The 24578-nt window shown below is 42.2% G+C and overlaps 1 protein-coding gene across 2 annotated transcripts in view; it reads right to left on the reverse strand.

Moving 5' to 3' along the window:
- PRDM6 (PR/SET domain 6) overlaps window positions 1-24578 on the reverse strand; it is a 95442-nt gene that overhangs the window by 66124 nt on the left and 4740 nt on the right. For both annotated transcript variants that reach the window (XM_072957709.1, XM_072957710.1), the window contains one exon: window positions 18655-18962. In XM_072957709.1, the coding sequence (XP_072813810.1) occupies window positions 18655-18962 (308 nt within the window). The remainder of the gene's footprint in view (window positions 1-18654; window positions 18963-24578) is intronic.

The raw sequence follows: 24578 nt of genomic DNA on the forward strand, positions 1-24578 counted from the left end.
AACAAAACTAACCTGACTGAAGTTGGTAGTAAAATCACAGCTATAAAGAATTTAAATATCTTTACTTAGCTGGCCCCCTTAAATTCCTTTCTGTTGCTGTATTTCCAAACAACAGCTATTACTGCTAGTCTTAAATGGACAAATCATCCAAGAAGGGTCTCTGACATCGCTGACCATGTAGTTCTAAAAATAGAAAATTATAGATTATCAGAGAAGGACATTTAGAAGTATCAGTTTAGGATCTGAAGCTTGTCTTGCGAGGCCACCCAAAAAGACAGCTTTCCCTGTAGTCCCCCACCCGAAACGCTAATCTCCAGCCCACAAACAGATGCATTCCTCTAATTCCAGGAGGGGGAGGGCTAGGCATCACTGGCAGAAGCTTCTGGTCACTGTAGCAGGACCAGAGATGTTTGCAGCCCAAAAAGCATCAGGGTGGCCCTGAAGAGCTCAGGGCTGTCAGCCCCGCCTGGGACACACACCTGAGTTCCAGCTGCTCTCAGCCATGCTCCCTCCTCCACACATACCCCATGAGTTCTTTCTTCATTTCTCACAGACTGACATCCTCTTGCCCAGGTCCTCTTCTCGACTCCACCTTTATCACCAATCTGTAGGTTCTCATTCCTTCACTGTATTAAAATCTCTCATCTTGTTCTTCCCTATTCTAATCTTGACCCACTTAAAATTTTCCATTTCTTAATGTTCTTATGAGTGTAGAGGTTGGTTTAGGTTAATTTCTCTCTCTTTCTCCTTCCTTGGTATGTAGGAAGCAGTAACTGTTAATGCTACTCGCTACACATGAGGCACTCAGGACATCACCCAAATTTTTCTGGAACTGTCCTGTGAACACCCCCCACCCATCTTTCAACCAGTAAGCCGTGCTCCTAAACGGCTGAGTTTCAAGTTTGGGGTTTGTTTTTTCCCCTCAATGGGCACAGCTCAGTGCTGTTTGTTGAGGAACTACATAAGGGCAGAGACAACTAGATCCTGAATCTAACAAGATGCCTTCATTTGTGACAAAGCATAAGATTCTCTTCTTTGTTTAAACAGAAGGTCATACACCTGTGTGTGACCTTGACCCACCACCATCAAAAAGGAAAAAAGCTTCTAATACAGAGAAGGGCTCTCCATCTTAGAGAAGATCCTATTCCCCTTCCAAGCACCCTTCTACTTGTCCTTACTCTCCTCTACTCCTTTGTCCAGCTAATTAGATGTTTCTTGGAGTCAGATACGAAATCTAAGACATTACAACATTCAACTGCCCTGAGTACTGTGCCCCTTGGTTGACAGCTCACATTTAAGATGAACTGTTCTTTGGTCACTGAAATTCTCTGGGGTTCAGGGGTGTCCCTAGCTTTGTTATACTCTTTATCAGTCTAACTGAAGGGATGATCTCAAACACTGGTGAAACTTCCACTACCTATAGTCACACCAGTTGAAATAGTATCTGTTGAGTCCAACTCACACCTTCTTTATCTGCCACCAACCCACCTCAAATTACCGTCCTAAAGATACTGTTGGAGTTCCCTATTTGCTTCTCAATCTCAACTCTCGAGCCAATTTGTATGCAACTCACTGATGAATCTTACTGTTCCTTCAGCCTCATTTCTTACTAGCACCACACTGAGAGAGACCCAAGGACGACATCAAACAAAAACAAATTGCTTATTCCTCCTAGGGGCTTTGCATTTGCTCTGCTTCCCACTCGAACTGCCATCTCTCCGCTTGGTCACTATTCCACGTACCCGCATCCCTGCAAATCTTGACTGCAAACCCATCTCCAGGAGCTTTAGATGACTCTCCACCCCAGCTGACCCTTCATTCACCTCTTGAGCTCTCTCTCTGGATTTTCACAATCAGGTGCTCTGTTATACTCACTGGGCCTTCTTTGTTTCACTTAAATATCTTTCTAGGTTATTTGATGTCTTCTTCATGGATTATCAGCTCCTCCCAGGCACAGGCTATGTTTTTCTAACACAACAGTATCCTCCAACAGCCCTGAATAGTGCTTGGCACACAGGACATGACTACCAAATATATGTAGACTGACCAGATGAATGGCTCTCCTCAGTCACGCCACGAACTCCTCCAGATTCAAGACTACCTCTGTTAACACTACATATCTCCACAATTTCTGCTCCAGTTCTCAGTCATCATGCCTGCAAAGCCACTGCTGCCTGGACTTCACTTTCTTCCCTATGTGACACGCTCCAAAGCTGCTTTGAGTGAAGCTCTTTACTCTGGTAAAGAGTAAAGATTTAAACAGAACTTCCGTCATGAGAGCTGTTACACCAGCAGGGTGAATCTGAGCAAACTCCATCAGTGACCTGAGTCCAGCGGGAAAGGTGAGAAAACAACAAAATGCAACCCACCTTATTTCCTACTGGGTATCTAATCCTTGAGAATGTGTCTGTGAAACACCCAGTTTAAACTTTTCAGACACAACTTGCTGTGATCCAAAGTTAAGAGCATGAAAATTTCCATCCCACTGGGCTACTTAACAGAGTTTTCAGAAGCAGAAGTCACTGCTGCTCCCCTCCCTTGACCAGGAAAGAAAAATGCCAAAACCCCAAGGTACCTCAAATGACCCGCTGCCTTCTAGGGCAGTCCAACTTGGGCTGTCACTACTTAGCCATAAGCCCCTTAACAGAAACTGCTGGGTGTGTTTACTGCCCTCTCCCAGTACCCACACCTCTTATTAGGAGCCCTAAGACTGTTAAAAGTTGCATAGCTCTAGAATTACTCTGAACCTGGGTCCAAAATTAAATGAACTATTCGGATACTGGGTACCCTTGAAGGTTCCATGGGGAAAGTCACTGAAAAGCCCAAAGCCTTTTCCAGGACTCCAGAGCTCCCTGGTGGAGTGGCGGGAATCCCTTTGTGCATAAAAGCAGGAGGGACCACAACAGTCTCACAACAGAATTTGGTAGCTGGAAAGGTAGTTTATTTGAGGTATGCAACAAAGGAATTTGCCAGCTACAGAAAAGTGAAGTAAATTAGGGAGAACAAGGAAATTGCTGGCTTGGAGGCAAAGTTATTATGAAAAGCTGATTTCACTGCCCAAAAATATTAGCCTGCATTTATTCTAAAAATGATCCAAATATTTTAGCAATTATCTATTTAGATGGTTGTTTTTCTGAATCTATCCTTACTGTTCTTTTCCAGTCTTTTATATAGGGTGAAAGTGATTTGCTTCTGAAACCATTCCCTCACTTCCATCACAACCTGCAAGGCTTAATCTATCTGCCCCCTCTAGATCCCAGAAGGTCCACACTTGGAAAAGGATTTCAACTGGCCTGAAATGAAGTGTCCTGAAATAGCAAAAAAATTTTTTCTCTTTGCTACAGAGTCAAGTTTGATCTGCATATTTATCCCCTCCAAGAGCCACTGTGAACAGTGATCCAAATGTGCTTTTAAAAGATACCTCTGTTTTCTTGTAGAACTCCAGGCCTAGAAGACAAGATGTGTAAAGATATGCAGCAATTTCTCAGCTGGAAACCAGCTCCATACATACTACCTTCGCTACACACCGTTTGCAAACCAACTTCTCTCTGTTTTGCACATTTCAGAAAACAGAGCTTGTCATAATGAGCGCATGAGTCATTCGCATGGAGGTGACTTCGAATTCAAATTGAATTAACTGTAAATGTAAGCAATTTGAAAAAAATGAAGGCCTTATGTTCAGTGTTGTCACTACATTTGTTAGGGATTTCATCACCGTGTGGAGGCGTTTAGTTCCAGGCTAACATTTGGACAGATGGAAAGCTCCCTTGGAGCATTTGGGTCAAAAGAGCCAGCTCTGCCCGCCTGGCCTTCTGAGGACTCAGCCTCGACATCTCACTCGCACCAGGCGGGACAGAGTGCTCCCTGCATCTGAGGCGGCGCAGCAATGAAATCAACAAGCTGGCTGGGAAATCTCTTACAAACCTGAAAGTGCTGGACAAATGTTTGCTATCGCTCTCCATACTCTTTTTGTTAGTATAAAGGGAGTTTTTCTGTGTGTGGTTTTTCCTGCAGGTATGTTGGCAAGCATGATCCAATACACTCAGGATATCAAATGATGAGTCACATTTTCAAAGGAAGGAGAGAAGGTAGGAGGTGAAAAAGGAAGGAAAGGAAGGAGGGAGGGAAGGAGGAAGGACCAACACAAATGTTCAATTGGATTCAACCATATTCAGAATCTCTGGCCCATAAACATCACTGGCTGTACACACAAAGAATTTTCAGTCTGGTGAAAATGCTTATTGACTTTATGATAAAATGCAAATGGCATGTTTTCGTCTATATAGTAAAAGAAAAAACTAACTGCGACAAGAAAGAATGACACCAAATTACTGGAAGTTCATTTTTCTTTTCTTTTAAAAGTATTTTTCTGCATTTTCCAAATTCCCTTTCATAAATATATTTAGCCCTCATAATTATTTAAAAACATAAAGACTTCACAAGAAGCATGGTGAAAAACGCAAGAGAAATGGGAACACTTCACTGAGTAGAGGACATATATGAGATTTTCCATAGAACATTTAAGTGAGTCATCATATTAAGCATCCGTCTCCTGAGGAAGAAGTCTGGTATATATCGCATCTACGACATATAAGGGCCTTATGGTTCACAGATTCCAACACATTCAGGAGCAGTACTATCATTCTGAACTCACTGCCTCACTGCCACTCAACCACAGAGGCTAAAGTAAGGACCATTCCCACAACTGGCAGAGAAGGGAAATGAAGTGGGGCATCCACAACAATGCTTGACTACATAGTCCCTCATCCCCATTCAACCTGCAGATGCAATGGAACTAAAGACATCTTAATTCTTCTCTCTACCAAGCTCTGCCTGACCCCACTCCCTGGATGACCTCAAGTGGTCCTATGGATTTAAGTAACAGCTATATGCTCTCAACTCCTACTTTATTTCTCCAGTCACATCCTGTCCTCTGAGGTCCTCCTACCAGCACTCAGCCTTGCCCCACCACAGACCATTCTCTCCACAGCACCCAGTGATCCTTTTAAAACTTAAGTCAGCCTGTGCTACTCCTGGATCCAGATCTACTTCACTCCGGATAAAATGCAAAATCTTTCCCATGGTTTAACCGACCTGATCCCAGCTCCCTCTGACCTTACCTCCCAGCACGCTCCTCTGAACTCACTGGGACACACTGGCCTCTCTGACAGTTCATTCCTTTTCCCATCAGGTCTCTTCTCCACTGTCACCTTAATAGGACTGCACATTTAGCAAATAAAGATACAGGATACCCAGTCAAAGCTGAATGACAGACAAACAACAAACAATTTTTTAGTCTCAGTATATCCCAAATACAAGCTTACTGAACCAGGGCTGTAAGCAGTATCAGGTAACTAAACAAAACTTCAACCACTGTCAAGGAGATGGCTGAGGGAAAGAGAATGTGGAAAGGGTGGTGGTGACTGGGGTTTAATCCAAAATGAATTATTGGAAGATAGGACTCTAAAAGTAAAAGATCCAGGCTGACCAGAATAAGAAGGGAGAGTGTTCTGGGTGAAGTAACAGCTTGGGCAAAATCACAGCACTGGAAATTAGCAAGATATTGGGAATGAACAAGCAGCAGTTTGCTTAGTTGGAAATAAGGAACAGAGAGAAAGAGGGTAACCAGGCTGGGAAGGACTATGAGGGGCTGGCTGATCTCCACCTCAGAGCATCTTTCCCCCCAATCTCTGACTCTCTGACTATTAACCACTGATGTCTAAAGGTCAAACTCCTCCTCCTTCCCTGATCTTCCCAGCAGGAACTGCTTCCCTCTGCGCACCTAAAAAAGCACTTTTTGGACACTGCTTTGACTGGAATTACTCATGATCCTACTATTCTACAGTCCTTGAGGGCAGAACTGGCGTTGCCCATCTCTGGCATGTACACAGAAGTTTCTCAATAAATGTGCTTCTCTGAATGCTGGGGAGTTAACATTTTCTGGGATAATAAGTGTGGAGCCTATGGTCCTGGAACACAAGGTGGACTAATCATGTCAAGGGCCTGGTGATTAGACAAGCTATGGGGTCTCAGTGAAGCTGACTGGGCTGTGTCTGAGAAACCAAAGCAGTGTCCACCAAGGAGGGAGTGGTCCCAGCCAGCTCCAGAGCCAGGATCAGTGGCACGAAGAGGTCTGTGGCAGACTGGAGCCCCGTAATATGATGGGAGTTCAGGTCTGAAAGCAGGAGAGGCAGGCAGCATAGCAACAGATTGGCTGAGAACAACACCTCTGCGGCTCACACATCTAGGTGGGAATCCTACCTTTACTACCTACAACCTTGGGCAAGTTATTTAACCTGTCTGGACCTTCATCTGAAAAGTTGCTTCATTTGAAAAATACTGGAGTAGTCTTTACCTCATTGGGTTATTCTGAGAATGAATTAAGATAATTTCTGTAAAGCACTGAGAAGCATGCCTGGTACGAAGTCTCAACTTAATTGTCTTAGTTCTCATTCTTGCCGTTAGATCAACAGTGTTTATTAAGTGTCTTTTGTGTGCTAGATACTCTGCTAGTTGCCGGGAACACAAATATTTTAAAAATCCATTACAGTAAGTCTAAAATGTTGGGCTCATAGGCCAAAAAGGACGTTAGAGGAGATGTAAGGCAGGGGTGGTTAGTGAACTCAATTTGAAGCAATGTCAAGTATCTAAATGGAGACATCATATAGACAAGGGAGGATGGAGGATTTAAGAAAGTTCAGTGCTACAAATGGAGTCTGAGAGCCATCCCTTGCAGAGAGCAATTGAAACAATAAGAACAGATAAGGTCTCTGAAAAACACTAGCACTTTTGCAGGTAACCTTGGCAGATGGAACAGTTACAGACTGTAAATTGCAAATATCATGCAAGGAGCATTTGGCCTCTAAGATACAGGGCTGCACGGGAGAGACTAGGGGGAGAAACAGAAAGGACCCCGCTTTCAGATGTAGTTCTGGGAAGAGTTAAGGTGCAGAACTCAGACCCAGTGAGAGCTGGACCTCAGGCCTTGTGAAAATCACCAAATACCTTCCAGCAGGCCACCTCCTCCTGAAGCACACCTTGATTATTAAGGGGCTTAAGTACATACTGCAGTTGACACATAGTATAAAGCTTTCTGCCTTTTTGGCTGCTTTGGTACACCTGGCCAGGTGGGCTTCAGAAATACAGAAAAGGTGAAAGTCATGAGAGTCCATTCTGCCGCCTGTTAGCAGCTCTTTCAAGTTTATATCTATTTTTATCTATCTATCTATCTATCTATCTATCTATCTACCTACCTACCTACCTACCTACCTGCCTGCCTACTTACCTACCTACCTATCTTGTGGGGAGGGTGGCAAGGGAGGGGACTGGAAATGCCCAGAGAGGAATGAAAATAAGATTGAGACTAGAATTCACACAGGAACAGATGAAACCAGGTGTGGAATGGAAACCACAAAGATGCCAAGTTTTCTCCAGAGCAGCCAAGAAAAGGGAGGAAGCAGGAAGGAGAGGCGACAACCACGGGAATAAAGGAGACAAAGGTGGAGCCTAGCATGTGGGACATTAGTTCAGTACACAGTGTAGTTCCATCACCATGTGGGACGTTTGTTCAGGACACAGATTCCTGAGTCCTGACGCAGGACCACTGAATCAGAAGCTTTTAGGGGTAGACTGAATTTTGCTGGACTCCCTGCACCTAGAGTTTCTCTTGTATGTCAGAATTAGAGTTTAAGAATCAGTGAGCTAGAAGAGAAAAAAAAATCACTGAAAATATAGTCATTATTCTTTTTTTTACTGTAAAATACACATAACATAGAAAGTTACCATATTAATCATTTTAAGTGTACAGTTGAGTAGTGTTAAGAATATTCACAATGTTGTACAACCAATCTCCAGAACTTTTTCATCTTACAAAACTGAAACTTTATACTCATTGGAGATTATCTGTTTAATGGCTTTGCTAAAGCTCTGTTAGCTGTCCTAATTTTGGAGCTGATATCCAGCCCATGGAGCACAGACACAACTGCAGGTATCCAGGCTTATGGGGCAGGTCTAAACTTGAGTGATTATCAAATATTTTGAATATCACCTCTGTTTAGATTATAATCAGAGTAAAATCTCTAAATATCATAATAGAAATGATTTATATATTCAATAAATATATATTAGAAAAATACTAATTAGAGTTTACTTTTTGTCCTCTATGACATGTTTTGGTGTTTATCTTTTCATGTAAAATTTTGCCACTTGGAATTCTTGCTTTACACACAGTCAACAGTGACTGATATTCAGAAGCTGTGTATGTATTCATGTGTCAGCATTCACTGGTCGACACACAGCTGCACATGCATTTTTATGGACAGTGGGAAATGTGCCACTACATCGATTTGGTGTCATTTAATATTTATTGACAAGCCACGATAAGCTGGGCATTGAGATATTTTTCTGTTCAGAATTCAATATCCAGTGTCAAATCTACCTAATGAACTGCTCCTGATTTGAGGTCCACGGTCAAAAGACCTTCAGCTTTAGGGCTGCTTTGTGATTTTACTAAGTCATTCCCCTTGCATTTTCATACTGCAAGTCAGTTCTCTGCTGTGAGATTAGCAGTGATCATTGCACTTATGGAAATCACACACCTCCCGGAAATGTTCATTATGTGTCTAATACATGTTGTTAGCCTGCTGCTCTCCACTGGAAATGTTGTTTTTAAAATTAATGCCAGCCAATGATTTTTTTTTACATCCACATTGTATGGTATCCCTTTAATACATAGCCCTTTCTTTCTTGTAACCAGTGTTAAATAAATTTGCATTTAAATATTATTTAAGCCTGATTTTATAGTAAGTAACTTAATCCAAACTGTGTCATGATCTACCGTGTACAATCTTTTGTTTTAACAAATAATGAGATTCTTTATAACTATGTTCAGAGCCACTACAGACTTAAAAATTACTATAAAAATACCAATTGAAGAAGAGAAAATCTCTTTTTGTATGAAAATATCATAAATACTTTCACTCTAACTTGCATCATAGTTCAGTATGGCTCTCTTTTACACATGGAGAAATAAGAAGTACAGAGAAATTCAGTACTTTCCCTAAAGTCTCACATGTAGCTACATAAATCAATGAGTCTTCTTACTTAGAAAAGCATTTCAAAGATTGATCCTTTTTTGTTAACACCTCGATGTATTAAAAGAAACACAAAAATTTTTTCCTTTCTCCCTGATGACCATTAAAATCTCCCACAAAGACTCAGTCTTATTTAAAATGTACTATAAAACATACAGAAATACCAGTAGAAGTGTTTCTATAATATCAGTAGGGTCTGCAAACTGGTAATGAAATTTCCCACAAGGAAAGATACAGAGAGAAAAGGATGGGGCTAGACATAAAACCAAAATCTATTCATGGGTGAGCCAAATTTAAACATTTGCAGGAGAGCCTATGAAAACAGTGCCATTGGTTGCTGCTTTAAAATGTATTTTAGGGGAGAAGGGTACACAACAATAATCATGTAAAAACCTGCTTAAAAAATAAGAATAAAATGTATTTTACAGTATCAAGGAGACTGTGCAAAAAACTTTTACCAAAACAGTGTTCCAATGAAACAGATGTATATTACACTAAATAGCCATCTCTCAAAAGGCCACTATAAAAATCATCAAGAATGGTTACCACTGGATTATACTTTTATATAGCTTGAATTCCTTATGATAAGAATTATGTTTAATAGAAAAGTTCATTTCTACCATTTCAAATGTGAATAGACTTCCCACTTTGTAGATTATCCAGGACAAATTTTAAATGGCAATTAATTGCAATACTGAAATTAGGTCCTTTCCTTAGTAACACAATATTTTTCAAGACTCTCTCCCACAGGAAATATTTGGGCATTCTTCATAGCAAAAATAAATTTTAATATTAATTTGGGGTAAACATAACAGGTTCTAAAGGCATCATACTCTAATCTAGAGTTTATTTGTGGGTTATCTACCATTTCGGAGTTTGTATGGAGATCTGAGAATTCAGTACTGTTGCTTTTGCAATAAACATTAACATTCCCAAGTGCGCTAACAACACTTAAGGTCTTGGTGCTTTACAAGATACTGAAAACATGACTTGATTACATTTAATTTGATTCCAATTAAAAAGCACTTAAGAACTTTCTAGTGAATTAGATTACATTGAATGTTTCTATAGACGACACTTCATTATCTGAGGCAGCTTTACTTTAAAATGATCACAGAGAGTGAAAAACACTGTTTATTTTAATAAAATGGGCTTAATCCCATATTATTATTTCACAATTACATGCTGTAAGTTTTGGTTTATTAAGTAAATGTACAAGGGGACTGGCAAAAACATCTATAAAACTGAGTGCGTCATTCAAGGTTCCCCAAGACAGATCTAGTCACATGGCTTTTAAGTCTTAACAGAAACCAGAATACTGTGGAAAAAAATACTTAAATTAAAGTGAAGAGATGGTGTCAAGACACTGAACTGAAACTACTGCCTTTTTCACTGCATTTTTAAGTGGTGAATTTTACAACTAATTAAAAAGGAAAATGAACTTCTAATTTATTCAGCACAATAGTCAAATAAATGCAAAGTGCCCTGAAGCCACAAGACTTCCCCAAACATAACATCTCCCCATTTAAAAAATAAAAATAAAAATAAAAAAAAGAACAACCTTGAAATCAAATTCTTCTACCTTCAAATCAGGCAAAAATTTTTTGCCTTCCCAACAGTGTTAAATAATTTTCTAAAGTGTTATTATTTTACACGCCCCAGTCTGTCAGAGCTCCAAAGAGGGGAAATTATGATTAAAAGCAAAATGATGATTAAAAACAAATGTCTAAAGTTAGTTACTTTGTACTAAGCATAAACCACATGGCTAGCTTTCATTGGACAGAGCTTTGCAGACACAGTTGGCATGCCCATCTCTGATATTTCAGGAATAAAGGCAACTTTGTGGTTTGTGGTTAGTGATTAAGAACCAAGTGAACTTGTGTGTGTTACTATATAGGAAAATCTGCAGCATTTTGAGCGTTTCACACTTGTGACAATGTCTTTATTATGCCTTCCAGAATTAACTGACCTAAAATCCAGTGACTCTACGATATATCTATTGGATAATTAGAACTCTGAGGACCAACAAATAAAACACATTATTGACTTTTAGATCTTCAATCAAAGAAATATTTACAGCTGTAATCTGCAAAAACTATTTCCTTTTGAGTTGGCAACATCTCAAAATCTGTGCTACTGATCTGAAGCATATCAGAATCATCCAGACCCCCCGTTGGGATGAAAATATAAAAACGCTACAATCTTTAGAACAACCCGCATCTACCCTTCCCATCCTGGAAGGGTAGAACCTTCTCTGAAGACAAATGAAACTTCATAATCATAAGCTTCTGTAAAATCAGTCTGCCTGACCTTGAGACCAAGAACAGCAGGGGGGTGAGGACAGGCGACCTAGTTTAGTGACCAGTAGCTATAGATACCGGAGAATGTGCTTGTTGTCAATGATCGTTGCTGAAATCTGTCTATACCACACTGGAACAATCAATTTTGTAAATGATTGCAATAATCAAGGAAATTGCCTAATTTATAAATCCTTGCATACAGCATTTTAATGGATTCCTCCATTTTAATGCTGATGCCTTCAGAGCTAAATGAATTGTTGTCCAGGCTGTCATTACACAAAATGATAAAAACATTCCGTCTGGTGGGGAAACCACATCTCATGGATATTCAGACCCTCAACCCATAATCACTCATTAGTGACTTCCATGAAAGTTTCACCCTGCTGAGCCCCAGGAACAGCGAAAGAGCAGGCATGTTTGTGCCTGAGCCTGTCTGGAAATCTCTGTTACAGTTTTGGAATTTGAACTGATTACCTTTCACTGCACAGTAACGCACTGGATGCATCCCCCAGTTCTGACAGCCCCATATTTTAATAGTTTTTCTATCTCTTCTTTCTAATGCTGGTGCCATTTTTTACCACCCAACCAGTGTCAGCAGGCTCTGCCACTCTGAACTCCCAGATCAGGAGGTGTAACAACACAGTGATGCTGGAGGCACTGAAGCAAATGGGTAACATCCCAACCCTTATGCTCCCATTAGCAGGTAAGTCCACGGACTCCACCTGGAAACCCTGGCTGCACACTTAGCTCTTTCCCCAAGCCCACCACACGTAGATTGCTCTTCTCACTTAAACCTTGGCCAATTGATTCCAGCCAATAGTGTGCTGTCAGTACTTTACTTACTGCTCAATCTCACTAACCTGACATTTATGGTGCACTGATTGGCCTCTGTCAGTGGTGCTGGTTGTAAATTCACTTTGAAAAGCTTTGTGTTAACAGCCTTCAACCAGGCTCCAAGAAGAGTACGAACAGGCAGCCTGACAATTGCTCGACCTCCTGCCCTTATTACAGTGAGTAAATCAGGGTTTGAGCCATTAGGCTGGAGCCTGGGGCCTCCACAAAAAGGATTGACATGACGAAAGGTCAACCTCTGTCACACATGTGTAACAATTTGGATAATGGAATTCTGTAACTTATCTGAGTGAGGTGGCAAATGCTTACAAGGAAAGTATACTCTGCTCTGACTGCTCTGGCTTTTATGCTAAGTAGTTATCCCGGAGCCTGTATTTCTTGTATAAATACACAAGGAATGTCTGAACTCATGAAATCTTGGAGTATATACGATGCTAAAAAGAAAGAAAGAAAAAGAGTGAAGCAGTCTCATAGTGGTTCCGTGCACCGCATTCTTTAAAAAGGCAAAACCCTGTTTCTCACACCACCAAAGTATCACATCCACCCTCTGAGAAGAGAGAACTGCAAAACTGTGGACATGATTCCCCAGCTTAGTAATAAACAGTTTTTCATATTCAACCAAATATTTTTAAAACTCATATTATACCACAACTCTAAGTGGTTTCCAGGTCACACAATAGATTTACTCGAATAATTAAAACTGCCTTAATTGACACAGTGAAATAAAAAGTTTCCCCTGCAGGTTTCTCCAACCCAGTGGTACTATAATTACATTTTCATCGGATTGCTTGCTGCCAGGCAGTGATGGGGAGGGCAGATTTCATCTGTCCAGTAACCTCTGAGATTCTGATTTCAATTTTCGTACCTTAGTTTTAAGGCAGTGTGGAAAGAGGGGGAAAAATTATACAATGTAAGAAAATATGCAGTTATGGACCAAGAAATACTTGCGAATTGTTTTCTTCACGTGGACAAAATGCTATAAAAAGAAGCAATCTGTAAACAGTAGATAAACTGAACTGACTAATGAGAAAAATAGTCCTGCAGATACAGAACACATCACTCTTCATAAAGTATTTGCAACGAAAACACTGTAGTGTCACATGCACATTGGGATTAAACCTCACTAACGTGAGAATTTCCAAATGGCTGTTATAATTTTGTTAAAAAGCAGAGTCATTTTTGGACTTAGAAAACCAAGAGTGGCACTGAGCAGGGTCATACATAAACCAAAAGGACCGGGACTTTATACAGACCTTTTCAAAGTCAACTTTAAGTACTAAGTTTTGATTTTTAACACAATGTTGGAAACCAGTCCAAGAAGTGGCAGATGGTTTTACAGTTTATGTAAAACTACAAAATGTTCACACTCGATCAAATGGGCACCACTATAAAAGACATCTTCAAATCAAATGAGGCAAAGCCAAAAAGATACACCAGCTGTTACTCTGCATAATTAAAAACACAAAAAGTAACATTACTATGGTTTAGTTCTAAGGAGAAATTATTTGGATTTCATGAAGTTGACACATTCAAAACCAAATGGACAAGCAGTCTGGAATATTAAATGATAAATTCCTAAAAAATGTAATTTTTATTTCAATATAGCTACATAATTCTGTCTCCTGGTGTCTTGGTGAATCAAACCAAAACGAGCACAAACATTTTTCTCCATAAAACAAAATATAGAGTATACAGTTACAGTAATATCATTGGAACAATTTTTAAGTGATTTTAATTTAATTTAAAAGTGATTTTCACTGAATTTCAAATGATTATTTTAAATGATTTTTTCAACATCTAAATATATACAAATGGGTATGGTACTACATATGGAATTGGATCACTTATGGAAATATACATATTTAAAATACAAAAGCAATTCATTTCCTCCTAGTACCAATTACCTGTAATGGTTTTGAAATATAAACATTTAGCAATGTGTAATATATTTTTAATATTGGTTTTCATTAATGTCTTTTGACCTAAGCTAAACAGTAATGATGAAAAATAGACCATTTGCTTCAAAGCAAATCTCTTATTAAATCTAAAATATTATGGCACAAAATCAAACCACAAAAAGAACCACATTATGTTATCCCCCCTTGATTTTCTGAAGAAAAATAATGAAGTTTTCCACTTAGCATAAATGAAAATGAGATACTCAAATTTACTCAGGCAAAGAGAAGACAGATTCTGTAAAATTAACTCTTAGCTACTAGAAAGTACTTGGAGAATTTTCTAGTAACTTGACTGTAACCCTAACAAGTTACTCTATTATTTCAATTAACAGAATAACCTACCTACAGTGAAAATAAATGCAATTCATTTCATCACTGTTGCTAAAATTTCTTGTCAAATCAGACTTTGAGTTGAAAGGCCTATTTCTAGCCTACCTTAAATTGTAACTTTATTTTAAACTTCTGTATTTTCTTCCAGTACAATTTTAAGTATACACTGTGTACATTCCTCAGGTCCGGTCATATTAAATTCTGATGTTAAGCAGAAAGGGGAAACCATGCACAACCAGATTAATTTATCTCAAGGGAAAAGGGGCACATTAATAATTGAGATAGTGTTTTCATAAATGTTGGAATCAAATATGCCTTTTCACTTCTTTATTAGAAAACACATTAGAACAAAATTATCTCACTCTCATCAATAAGACCTAATTGCTGAGAAAGGCTATGTTTTCTTTGCAAAACATTCAGATTTTTCCCTTTATGTCCAAATACCTAGAAATATTTCATTCATCCAAGTCTTGTTTGAATAAATGTATATAAACAAGATGAGGGATTGTTTAATCCATCCTGTAATGTGTTTGTTTTAAACTATCTGAATCTATTATTTTTTGTAAAACACATTAAAATTTTGATTCTAAAAGAAATTGGCCCCAAAAATGACTGATATTTTGGCTTTTAGCTTCTTAATCTTCTTAAACGACAAAAGAAATTTTTACCTTGGCTTATTGCTAAAAAAAAGAAAAGAAAAGAAAAACTCTTAGAATTTCCCATGATGCCAAAAAGAGTCAAAACATATTGAAGGTAATGGAATGATATTCAACTTTCTTTAAATTGTTGTAATTTTACGAACCAGGATTATACACAAAGAAAATATTAACTAAAAGAGGATAGCACACTTACAACCAAACAAACAAGCTCTCTGTGGCTGATGTATGTTAAATATTAAAAAGTCATTTCCCCCCCCCCAAAAAAAGAGCTTTTAATGATTAAACGAGAGGAGTAACTAAGGTGAATCTGACTGTTTCTGTAATAAGCCTTCATGTGTATAATAAAGCACAACCATACTAAAAACAATGAACTGTAAACTGAAACAAAAATCCATCATCTACTTCGAAACAGTGACGGGAAAAGATTAGCAATCCATTTATTGTACTGAAATAAAGATAAGTAACCCTAGTAAGATCCAACAGGACCTAAGTATTGAACTCTAAATATAAAGACATTTCTTCATCAGCAAGTGACTTGAAAAAACGTGAGGAAGAGAAACGATTCCAGCTGACTTTTAAAATGAAATACTCATGATTCAATTACTTTTAATTTTTTAAAGATCTGCTTTATGTCGATCTGATATTCTGGAAGATATCTTAAAAAGTATGTTCTCAAAATGCATAATTACTACATGAGTCATTAAACAATTATTGCCAAAAGTTTCCTATAGTCTTATAATGTATTCCAATTACTGAATCTTTCTAATATAAATAATATAATGATTAAAATTTTTTCATAATAGAATTTAGATTTGAAAGAAAAGACTAAAATCTAAGAAACAATACAACGTTTAGAATTTTCTATTATATAGGGAACTTAATTCAAATAGTCACATTTCATTAAAAAGTAAATCATAATGCTTAAAAATTAAAAATAAACTTACACTTCATCTTTTTAAAATAATTAAACTAGTAAAAATCTGAAACCTATTAAAGTAAGTATTTTATCTTACAAATGGATGTGGGCACTAAGTTACCCGACCCCAGTCAGTCACATTTTATATGATCTCCCAAGAGTCTGATACATTTTGCATGGCTGCAGTTTTAATATCCTTTCAATCCCCTAAATGCATGTTATTCTAACTGTTCTTACAGATGATAAAAATAAATAGATTATGTCCCAAATTTAGAAGTAGATCGTTCAAACATAAACCTAGCAAGTCTTTTTTTTTATAACACAGAACCAAGCCTATGAACCAACCCCCAACACACCCAAGGCACATACCACAAACAAAAGGTAAAACTCACTTTGTATCCACTGAAATATCAACAACAACAACAACTAATTAAATTCCCCAGTCTCTTTACTAAAACAGAATTTTAACTTCATCACATACAAATAAAGGTAAAGAAGAAAGGCAAGAGTTTTCAGTATTGATACATATCATGATATTCTATCTGTACGGTGGTCTCCTGCCAACATCCCAATCATCCAAAACCTTTTGGCGGGGGGAGAGGGGGATCAACCAACAACAACAATAAACTATGGAATTTTTCTCATGTTTATGGCTTTGTCTCCTGGCATTCTAAAAACAGGTAAGCACTAAACTCAAGGCATCAGAGGGCAATATAATAATGCTCAGTTTTAACGTTTTCAGATAGAACAAATCTGTACCACTGAACAACTGCTGTATGATTTCCTCAGAAAAGTACTGGCAGACCTTTAACTGTATGGTATACAGTTCCTAATAATACCATTGGAACATAAAATGTGTCTGGAATTGTTTAATAAACTCTAAACCATATTGGAGGTTACAACTAATTAGTCAGAAACAAAAACCAACTACAAAATATTTCAAAACCAGACACTTTATTTCCCACTTGTCAGTTTTTCCTATCCAAAAGCTCTAAAGTCTAAACTGCCTGTATGTATTCTCTTGCCCCATTTTCCTATAAATAATTCTGTTTTTAAAAGAGGCACTATTTGGTAACATAAATATGCCTAACTTTTTTTTTCTCCATTCAAGAACCCTATCTCCAAAGACTAAAAATGTGTAATTGTTTTCAATAATGGAAATGTAACCTGGAAGCCTGGGCACAGTGCACCAGGTTATATCTGTAGGGTATGTAGCCATGGCTCATCTTGGGCTGCTGGGCTATGAGCTCACAGACTTAGCTCCTCCCCCATCAAAGGCAGCTGTGCAGACACAGGTCTTAGCACGCCACTGCCAATAATCACGTAAGTGTTCCAGAGACCAAGTCTGTTTTTCACAACACTGTAATCTCCAGGGCCTAACATAGTACTGGCCAGAATGGGTGTTTAGCAAAAATCTGAGTGGATTATCGACTCCCATAAGTTAAATTAGTGAGTATGAGGCAGTGTGTGGTAAAAATGACCATCTTGCAGGTGACTGAGCCAAATGTGGGGGTCAAGGTGCTGCAGAAATGACCCATTAAGGGAACTCTAAGGTCCCCGCCAACTTGGCCCCTGGCATTTTAAAAAGTTTGTTTTCTGGCTAATCCCACTCCATTACATGGCCTCACTCAGATTTACACACTACTTAAGAGTAAGACTTCTGGCACCTTATTTTCATCAACAACTCTCCATAGGTGGGAGGTATCTAAAACTGGTAGGGAGGTGACCTACATTAAGGGTCTGTCTCTTCAGAAGTGGGCCTCAGTAATCCAACATAAAGCTCTGAAAAAAACCTCAGGTTAATATTTTTCAAATACATGGTTGATTTTTAAGTCATAGTGTCAGGTAAAATTGTACCATTGAAGTATTATCAGTTGAGTTACACCGAAGTGCTCAGAGTTTCCCTATGTTATGATTTCCTATCTTGTTGGGAACTGCATAAATGTACTTTGTCAAAGAAGCAGAATTTGTGATTTCTGATTCATAATACAATTTGCTTTACTTTGGGCACTTGGAAAGTTGTGAAACATATTACAGTTTCTCATATTGAGCGTTTAGCAAACTGTTTTTATCTAAGAAAATGAGCTTGACTCTCCTTTCTCCCGTTTATGCTTATTTTCCTTCTTGCCCAGTGTGCAAAAACAAACAACACACTGGAAGAGTTTAAAATAAGCTACAAAGTTCACATAGCTCACACCTTAACGCCCCACCTCCTCTGCTCTATCTCCTCCAGGTTATTTCCTCTTTTTCTCAAAAGCAACAGCCAAGTCCATCACAGCTGGTAAAGAAGCTTATGGTGATTCTATTTTCAGAACCCTGTAGGCCCTGTCTTCTTGGCTGGGTTGCCTAGTGCCAGGTCTGGCCCTGCACCTCCTTCCTGCAACTGCTGCTAACACCAGGCATTTGCATGACCAGAGAAATCCAGTCTCCACTACCGTTTGGGGAACGAGGGAGACTCTTCCCAAAGCTGCCACCCGCCAAGGGCCAGGCTCTTTGCCGGCCAAAGCTCCGGCTGGACGGCAAAGTGCCGAGTGGCGAGCGACTTACCTCCCAGAGATGCTGCGTGTTCCTCACGGCGCCGGCTTGCACCTTCTCCGGGGGCAGCAGTACGCCCTGGAAGGGGCCAATCCAGGTGCCCTGCTGGATCCTCTGCGCGGCGCAGATGCCGTAGGCCAGGCCAGGCACGGTGCTGGTGCACAGGCACACCTCCCGCGGCAGGTCCCGCAGCCACTCGGGCAGCTCTGGCGGGGGTGCGGCGGCCGCGGCGCTGCTGGTGCCCACGAGCCGGCGCAGCGAGTGCAGCGGCCCGTGCATGGGGCACTCGCCGTTGCGGTTGTCCGCACACATGTCGCAACCTGCCAAGACACGCGAGAGGGAAGGGGGAAGGGAGAGGGTTAACCAGGCCGCTTCTGGAGGCCATACTCTGGTAAACCCCGAGACAACAGCATGCCCGCCCGCGTAAGCCACCTGACAAGGAGGTGACGCCGCGAGGGCGCCGAGGCCACTGGGAACACAGGAGCAGATGATCCAGCGCGCTTCCTTGTAATCCGCTGTACCCAAATACTCCTGGTACGGGATCAAGGTCCCCGGCATCCCTAAAGGCCTTCCAAGCTGGGTGGGGCTGGCGTCGTTTCCAAGGAACCGACGGCTCGCGGCTTCTGTAGGTCTCTGGGCCTTTCTCTCCCTATCCCCTTCTGTCTCTAGCTGCCTCCTACCCTCTCCCCTGTTCGCGTGGGTTCTCTCTCTCAATGAGGTTTCGAAGTGTGTTTATCATGGTACTAAGAATAAGCGGTGTGGTGGTCCGTCATTTGACCAGTCTGATACCTCGGAGAGATTCTACCTTGGTCGCCTGGGTGTGTTTGGTTTTCCTTTCTTTTCAATTACAGAAGACTCTTACAATCACCACAGCAGGTGGGCGACCCTTCCAGCCCCGGACGCCATCTTCATTCCTAAAATCACGCGAGAGGTTGGAGCCGGCTTTGGCCCCACGAGTGTGGGCGGAGCCGGCTTTGGCCCCAGGCGAGTGGGCGGGGCCGGCTTTAGCCCCACAGGGCCCCAGTCCTAGACCCCGGCTGCCCAGGGCACACTGGTGCTGGGGTCCCTCGAGCGCCCGCTCCAGCCAGGTGGGACGGGTGGGGAAAGGGGAGCTGTTCTGGCCGGTTTGGGGTGCCCTGTGCTTGCGTGCAGACTCTTCCCAGAAGCCCCCCTCAAAAAAAACGAATAGCAAATTTAATGATCAGATAATGGGTCTTTAAGGATCAAGATAAAGGTTCAATGGAAAGGGCCCCAACTCCGGCCCAGGAGGTTGATTCTCGAAGTAAATGCATCTGTTTTGCATTATAAACTAAGTGAGAGTTGTAGTGAAGCCTGCTGTCTCCTAAGTTCCTCAGAGCAGCCGGCGCACGAGGGGACCCCCCACCCTCTGCAGAGGACGGCCATGGACTCCCAGTGTCCGTCGACTCAAGCTGTGCAGGAACAGGCCAGGCAGACGCGGAAACCAGGCCTGCGGCGACCACGCTGTCGGATCGCAGCGCCCTCCGGGTTATTAATGGGCCTGGCGGAGCCGCCGTGTCTGCGCCCTGGCCCTGCGGACCTGCCTCTGAGAGGCGGCCTCGGCGCCCGCCGGAGAGACAGGCCTCCTTGGCCCAGAGTCCCTGGGGAGCCGCGGCGCCCCTGCGCAACAGAGCCCTGTGGCAGGGGGCTCATATCGCGAGAGTCTCGACCGGCGGAGACGGCAAGAGCTGGAAACCAGCAGACGAGCCAACGCTGGGCAGTAGGTTGCCCTTGGGGCCTTTGGGCAGCTGCGCCCAACTTCGGTCACAGCCAGTCCTGATGGATCGTCCTGGGTGTGCCCTATCCGTGCTGGAAAAACTGAAATGCCCAAAGAACTTGTGACAGAGTGAGTCATTGAGGAACCTTCGAAGAATACCTAATCGCAACCCAGGATGGTGAGCGAGTCCCCGTTTTGTCATTTGCTTCACAACAAGTTGAAGGTTGATTCTGTGAGCATCCTATCTCAGTGGAGAAGGGCTCCAGTCTACTGTGCGGTCAGTTATTCCTGCACTTCTCCCAAAAGAGCCCCAGGAATGAGGGGATCTTTGACTACAGCTTCTTGAAGGTGTCTCAAGTGAAAAGCAACAGCCTGCTTCTGCAGGTGGTGAAGTCCACGCCTCTGGACCTCCTTCACACAAAGGCCGCCTCTTTCAGCAATACAAACGAATGTCCAAACTGTGCCAAGTTTTTGACCCTAACACCTAGATGGAAGGAAGTATTCTCACCCTTATCCATATGTCAATCCCTCCAGAACACATACACTTCACACACCCTCTCGAGCTTCTGACTGTGAAAACAAAAACTTGAAGACAAAGGGGAGATGGAAAGGAAGACAATAAAAAGTCACAATTACCAAGAGCCTACTCTGTGCTAGTCACCTATCTTGAACCTAACAACCACTGTGTTATCTAAATATCATGTTTCCCATTTTGCAGATGAGGCAATTGAGGCTTCATGAGCAATGTAATTTGATCAAGGACCAGAAATAAAAAAGTGGCCAAGAAAGACAATCAGGTCTGCCTGACTCCAAAGCCTCCAAAGCTAGAGATCTAGGAAGATTAATGAAAGCTGGGAGAATTTTATAGCCAAACTGAAAACTCCATCAGTAGAATTGAAATATTTCACTGAAGTCACCATTTTGGGGCCGCAAAAATTGCTGTAGCATGATTGAATTACAGAGATTTCTCCATCTCTTTCCCACACTCTTGGGTTTCAGGAGGTTAAAGTAAAAGGATGATTTGGAAAGTAAATAGATAATGTCCATAATTTTGAATTTTAGTGCCTGACTTCAGAAATGGCCTTTCAGCACCTCAGCAAAAATAGCTTAAAACAAATGACAATAAGCAAAGGCAAAATGCCCATAAAAATAAAAATAAATCACCCCAGGGAGTTGATTAACGGACTTTCCCTTTCTGGTTGGCTCAAGGAAACAAAGGGTGAGAAGAGCGTTTGGTATTCACTCCCTAACAGTCCATACCAGAGATTCTGTCAACTTAACAAGATCTCCACAACTTGTAACAACATACCAACTACATCAGCAATAAAATAAGGAGCAAAGGTGCCAACTCCAGCCACCACCCAAAAAGACAACAAGCACACTCTTGATATTTGTTATGCATGACAGAGTATGGCTAGTCTGTTTTCTAAGTCCTTTGAAGCACTTCTACAACTTATTAAATTTCATTTGTCTCCATGTTGAAACACTTAATAGTGGCATTCTGCAGACTGAAAAGCTGAGGCTCTCCCAATATAGTAAAAGAATACCTGCAGGGTAGGCAAGGCCAGTCCACTTGCATTAGTCCATCCAACACAAGTCTTCTTAACTTATAAACAACTTCATGCTATTTCAAAATATTCTACCTGAAAAGCTGACCAATGACATAAAAATACATATTATATCCTAATGTTATTGTTAATGTTAATACACAAAACTTCTGCCACTGAAAATACTTGGCTTCTGACTTACGTCTCAGAGTCCCAAAGTAGCTTGAGGATGGTTCAAAACAAGTAACTGATTACTGGGGGTTGACCAATGTGGCACAAGGGGACAAACATTCAAGCCGAGTGTTTTCTAGACAGCGAGCCACAAACACCTGCATGAAAAAGCCTGAGGGAGAAGTGGGCTAAATGCCCAAACTACAAATTAAGTGTTCCTACTTTCTCTTAAAATCAGGGTAAATTCTTACACAAGTTCATAATTACTATTCATAAAGAGTCATCTATACTTGTGAGAGAGATCATCTTCTCTAAGCAAGATATTTTATGGTAGAAATACCATTTTAGCATTAAGGAATATGAGAGATTAGGGTCTCTTTTCTATCTTGAATAGATCTGTTAACGCTCCTGTTTATGGGTCCCGGAATGAGGGGAGGGAGGTATCATTAAGTTATAGATTTGTTCACCTACTGACTTTCGGAAGGCCAGGCCAAGTGGAGTGAAGAGCTGATTTGCACTCTTCACTTCTTACCCGTCTGTATTGTTTGAATGTTTTTATAAGGGCACGTGCTACTTGTGTAATTGAAAACGGATCTACTTTAAGGTAAAAGGGGCAAGGCAGGCCAGAGGTCTCTGGTATCTCATTTCTCGTTCTAGGAAAGGTGAAATATAAAACGTTGAAGGGTTCTTTTGGTGCCTGGAGACAAGGACAGGCTGGCGTGGGCGCAGGAGTCCGGACCCGCGGGAAGCGCCTGTCATGCTGGGCCTTCGCTCCCCAAAGTCTTGTCGCCACCTTCGCCTGCCCTTACGCGTCCCTCAGAAAGAGAACCGAGGAACAGCTGAAAAGCCTGGCTCCCCGCCTGGGCGGCGGTGACCGCTGGGCTATAAATCCTCTGTGACTGCCACCGAGGTCGCGGCCCTCTGTCCCGCAGGCCGAACCCGGAGGGGCCGGCGCCCATCGATCCCTGCCCGGTGACGGCGACGCGGCCCCTGGATTGCCGCCTGCTGGCAGCGCCGCGTGCGCGGGGGCATGGGCATCGGGCTTCGGGGTCGCCGAGGGGACTGGCCGACGCGCCGAGGGCAGGCGGAGAGCGGTGGCCGGGACCTCCCGCACCAGGGCCCTCCCCCACTCCAGCCCGCGCTCTTCCCTTGGCCCTCCACGCGCCTTAGCCATTGGCTGGAAGCGGTGGCCGTGGACCGTGCGGGGGGTGGGCACAGCACTTAATCTTTAAGGGCCTCGTTCCCTTCCTGCCAGCGAAGACCTCTCTTAGGAGACCAGACGTGATCGCTGCCACCTGCACTCTGGAGCCCCCACCAGCCTCCCGGCCCTCTTCTTCCACCAGAAAGGGGTCTTCCAGGCTCCCGGGAGCGGATCTAGAGGCAGATCAAGAGGCGTGGCAGGTTAGCCAAGCTGCCAAGAAGGGGAGCCAACTGTGGTCTCGCCCTCCGAGAGGCGGCCCAGCTTCCGCAGAACCTTCTGAAGGACTCTCTCCTGGAAAGTTTAGAGCTCCCCACGAATATCAGACACTCTGGGCTTTCTCGTCTCGGCTCGGCCGCTGGCTTGGCCCTGGGACCAAGAGGGAGAGAGAAAAGGAGGAGGAAAAGATAGAGGGAGGAAATGTGGATTTTATTTGTCTCCCTATGACTGTGTTAATAAATTAAACGGGAGCGCCAGTGTATGAGGGTGAGAGAATATTGCGCAGAGATAAACCTCGCCGGCCTCTGCCCCTGCGAGGCCGCCATATACAATACGGAGATGATGAATAGGACGCGCGAAAGGAGATCGAAGAGGGTCTGGGCTGGCTCCACTCGCTCCTACAAAACTATAGGGCAATTAATTGTGGCTTGTCTCCTCATCCTTCATCTCCTGGTGGCACATATCGATGGAGATTACTGCTGATGGACCATTTTATCACCTTAAATAAACAGTCGCCACCTCTTCTAACCTCAATCTAATATATGGCTCTATGTTCGGTTTCAGGGCGCTAGATAACGAATGATGTAAAATAGCTAAATCATGTGTGTTCCGGGCTGGGGCCGGGCCTGCACACAAAAAGAGAGAAAAGAGAAAAAGAAAAATAGAACAACACAAAAACCCACACACTGACGCCAAGCCTCCCTCCCACAGGGGACGAAATCTGAAATCTAACTTGCTGGCTGGCCACTTACAGCGGGGACGCTGGGCGGGCGTAGCGTATCGAGTGTGCCTCGGTGACAGGAAGATCCCACTGGTGGGTTAGCGGGCTCGGGAGCTTCCCAAACAGGACCTGCGTTTTCAAACTGGGTGGGACGGGATTAGGGAAGGTCAGATAATACTCACTCTCCTTATATCTCGTCCCCTGACCCCTCAACCAATCAAACCCCAGAATTCTTTTCTCCCCAGTACCTTTCCCCAAACCTTTGGAAAGGGGGGGCAGTATCAACAGGGGAACTTCGGGCCCAGCTCCTACACCTATGCACACGCCAGCGCTGTTCCCAGTGCA

The sequence above is a fragment of the Vicugna pacos genome, chromosome 3 (genome assembly GCF_048564905.1).
Source record: "Vicugna pacos chromosome 3, VicPac4, whole genome shotgun sequence".
Lineage (NCBI taxonomy): Eukaryota > Metazoa > Chordata > Mammalia > Artiodactyla > Camelidae > Vicugna > Vicugna pacos.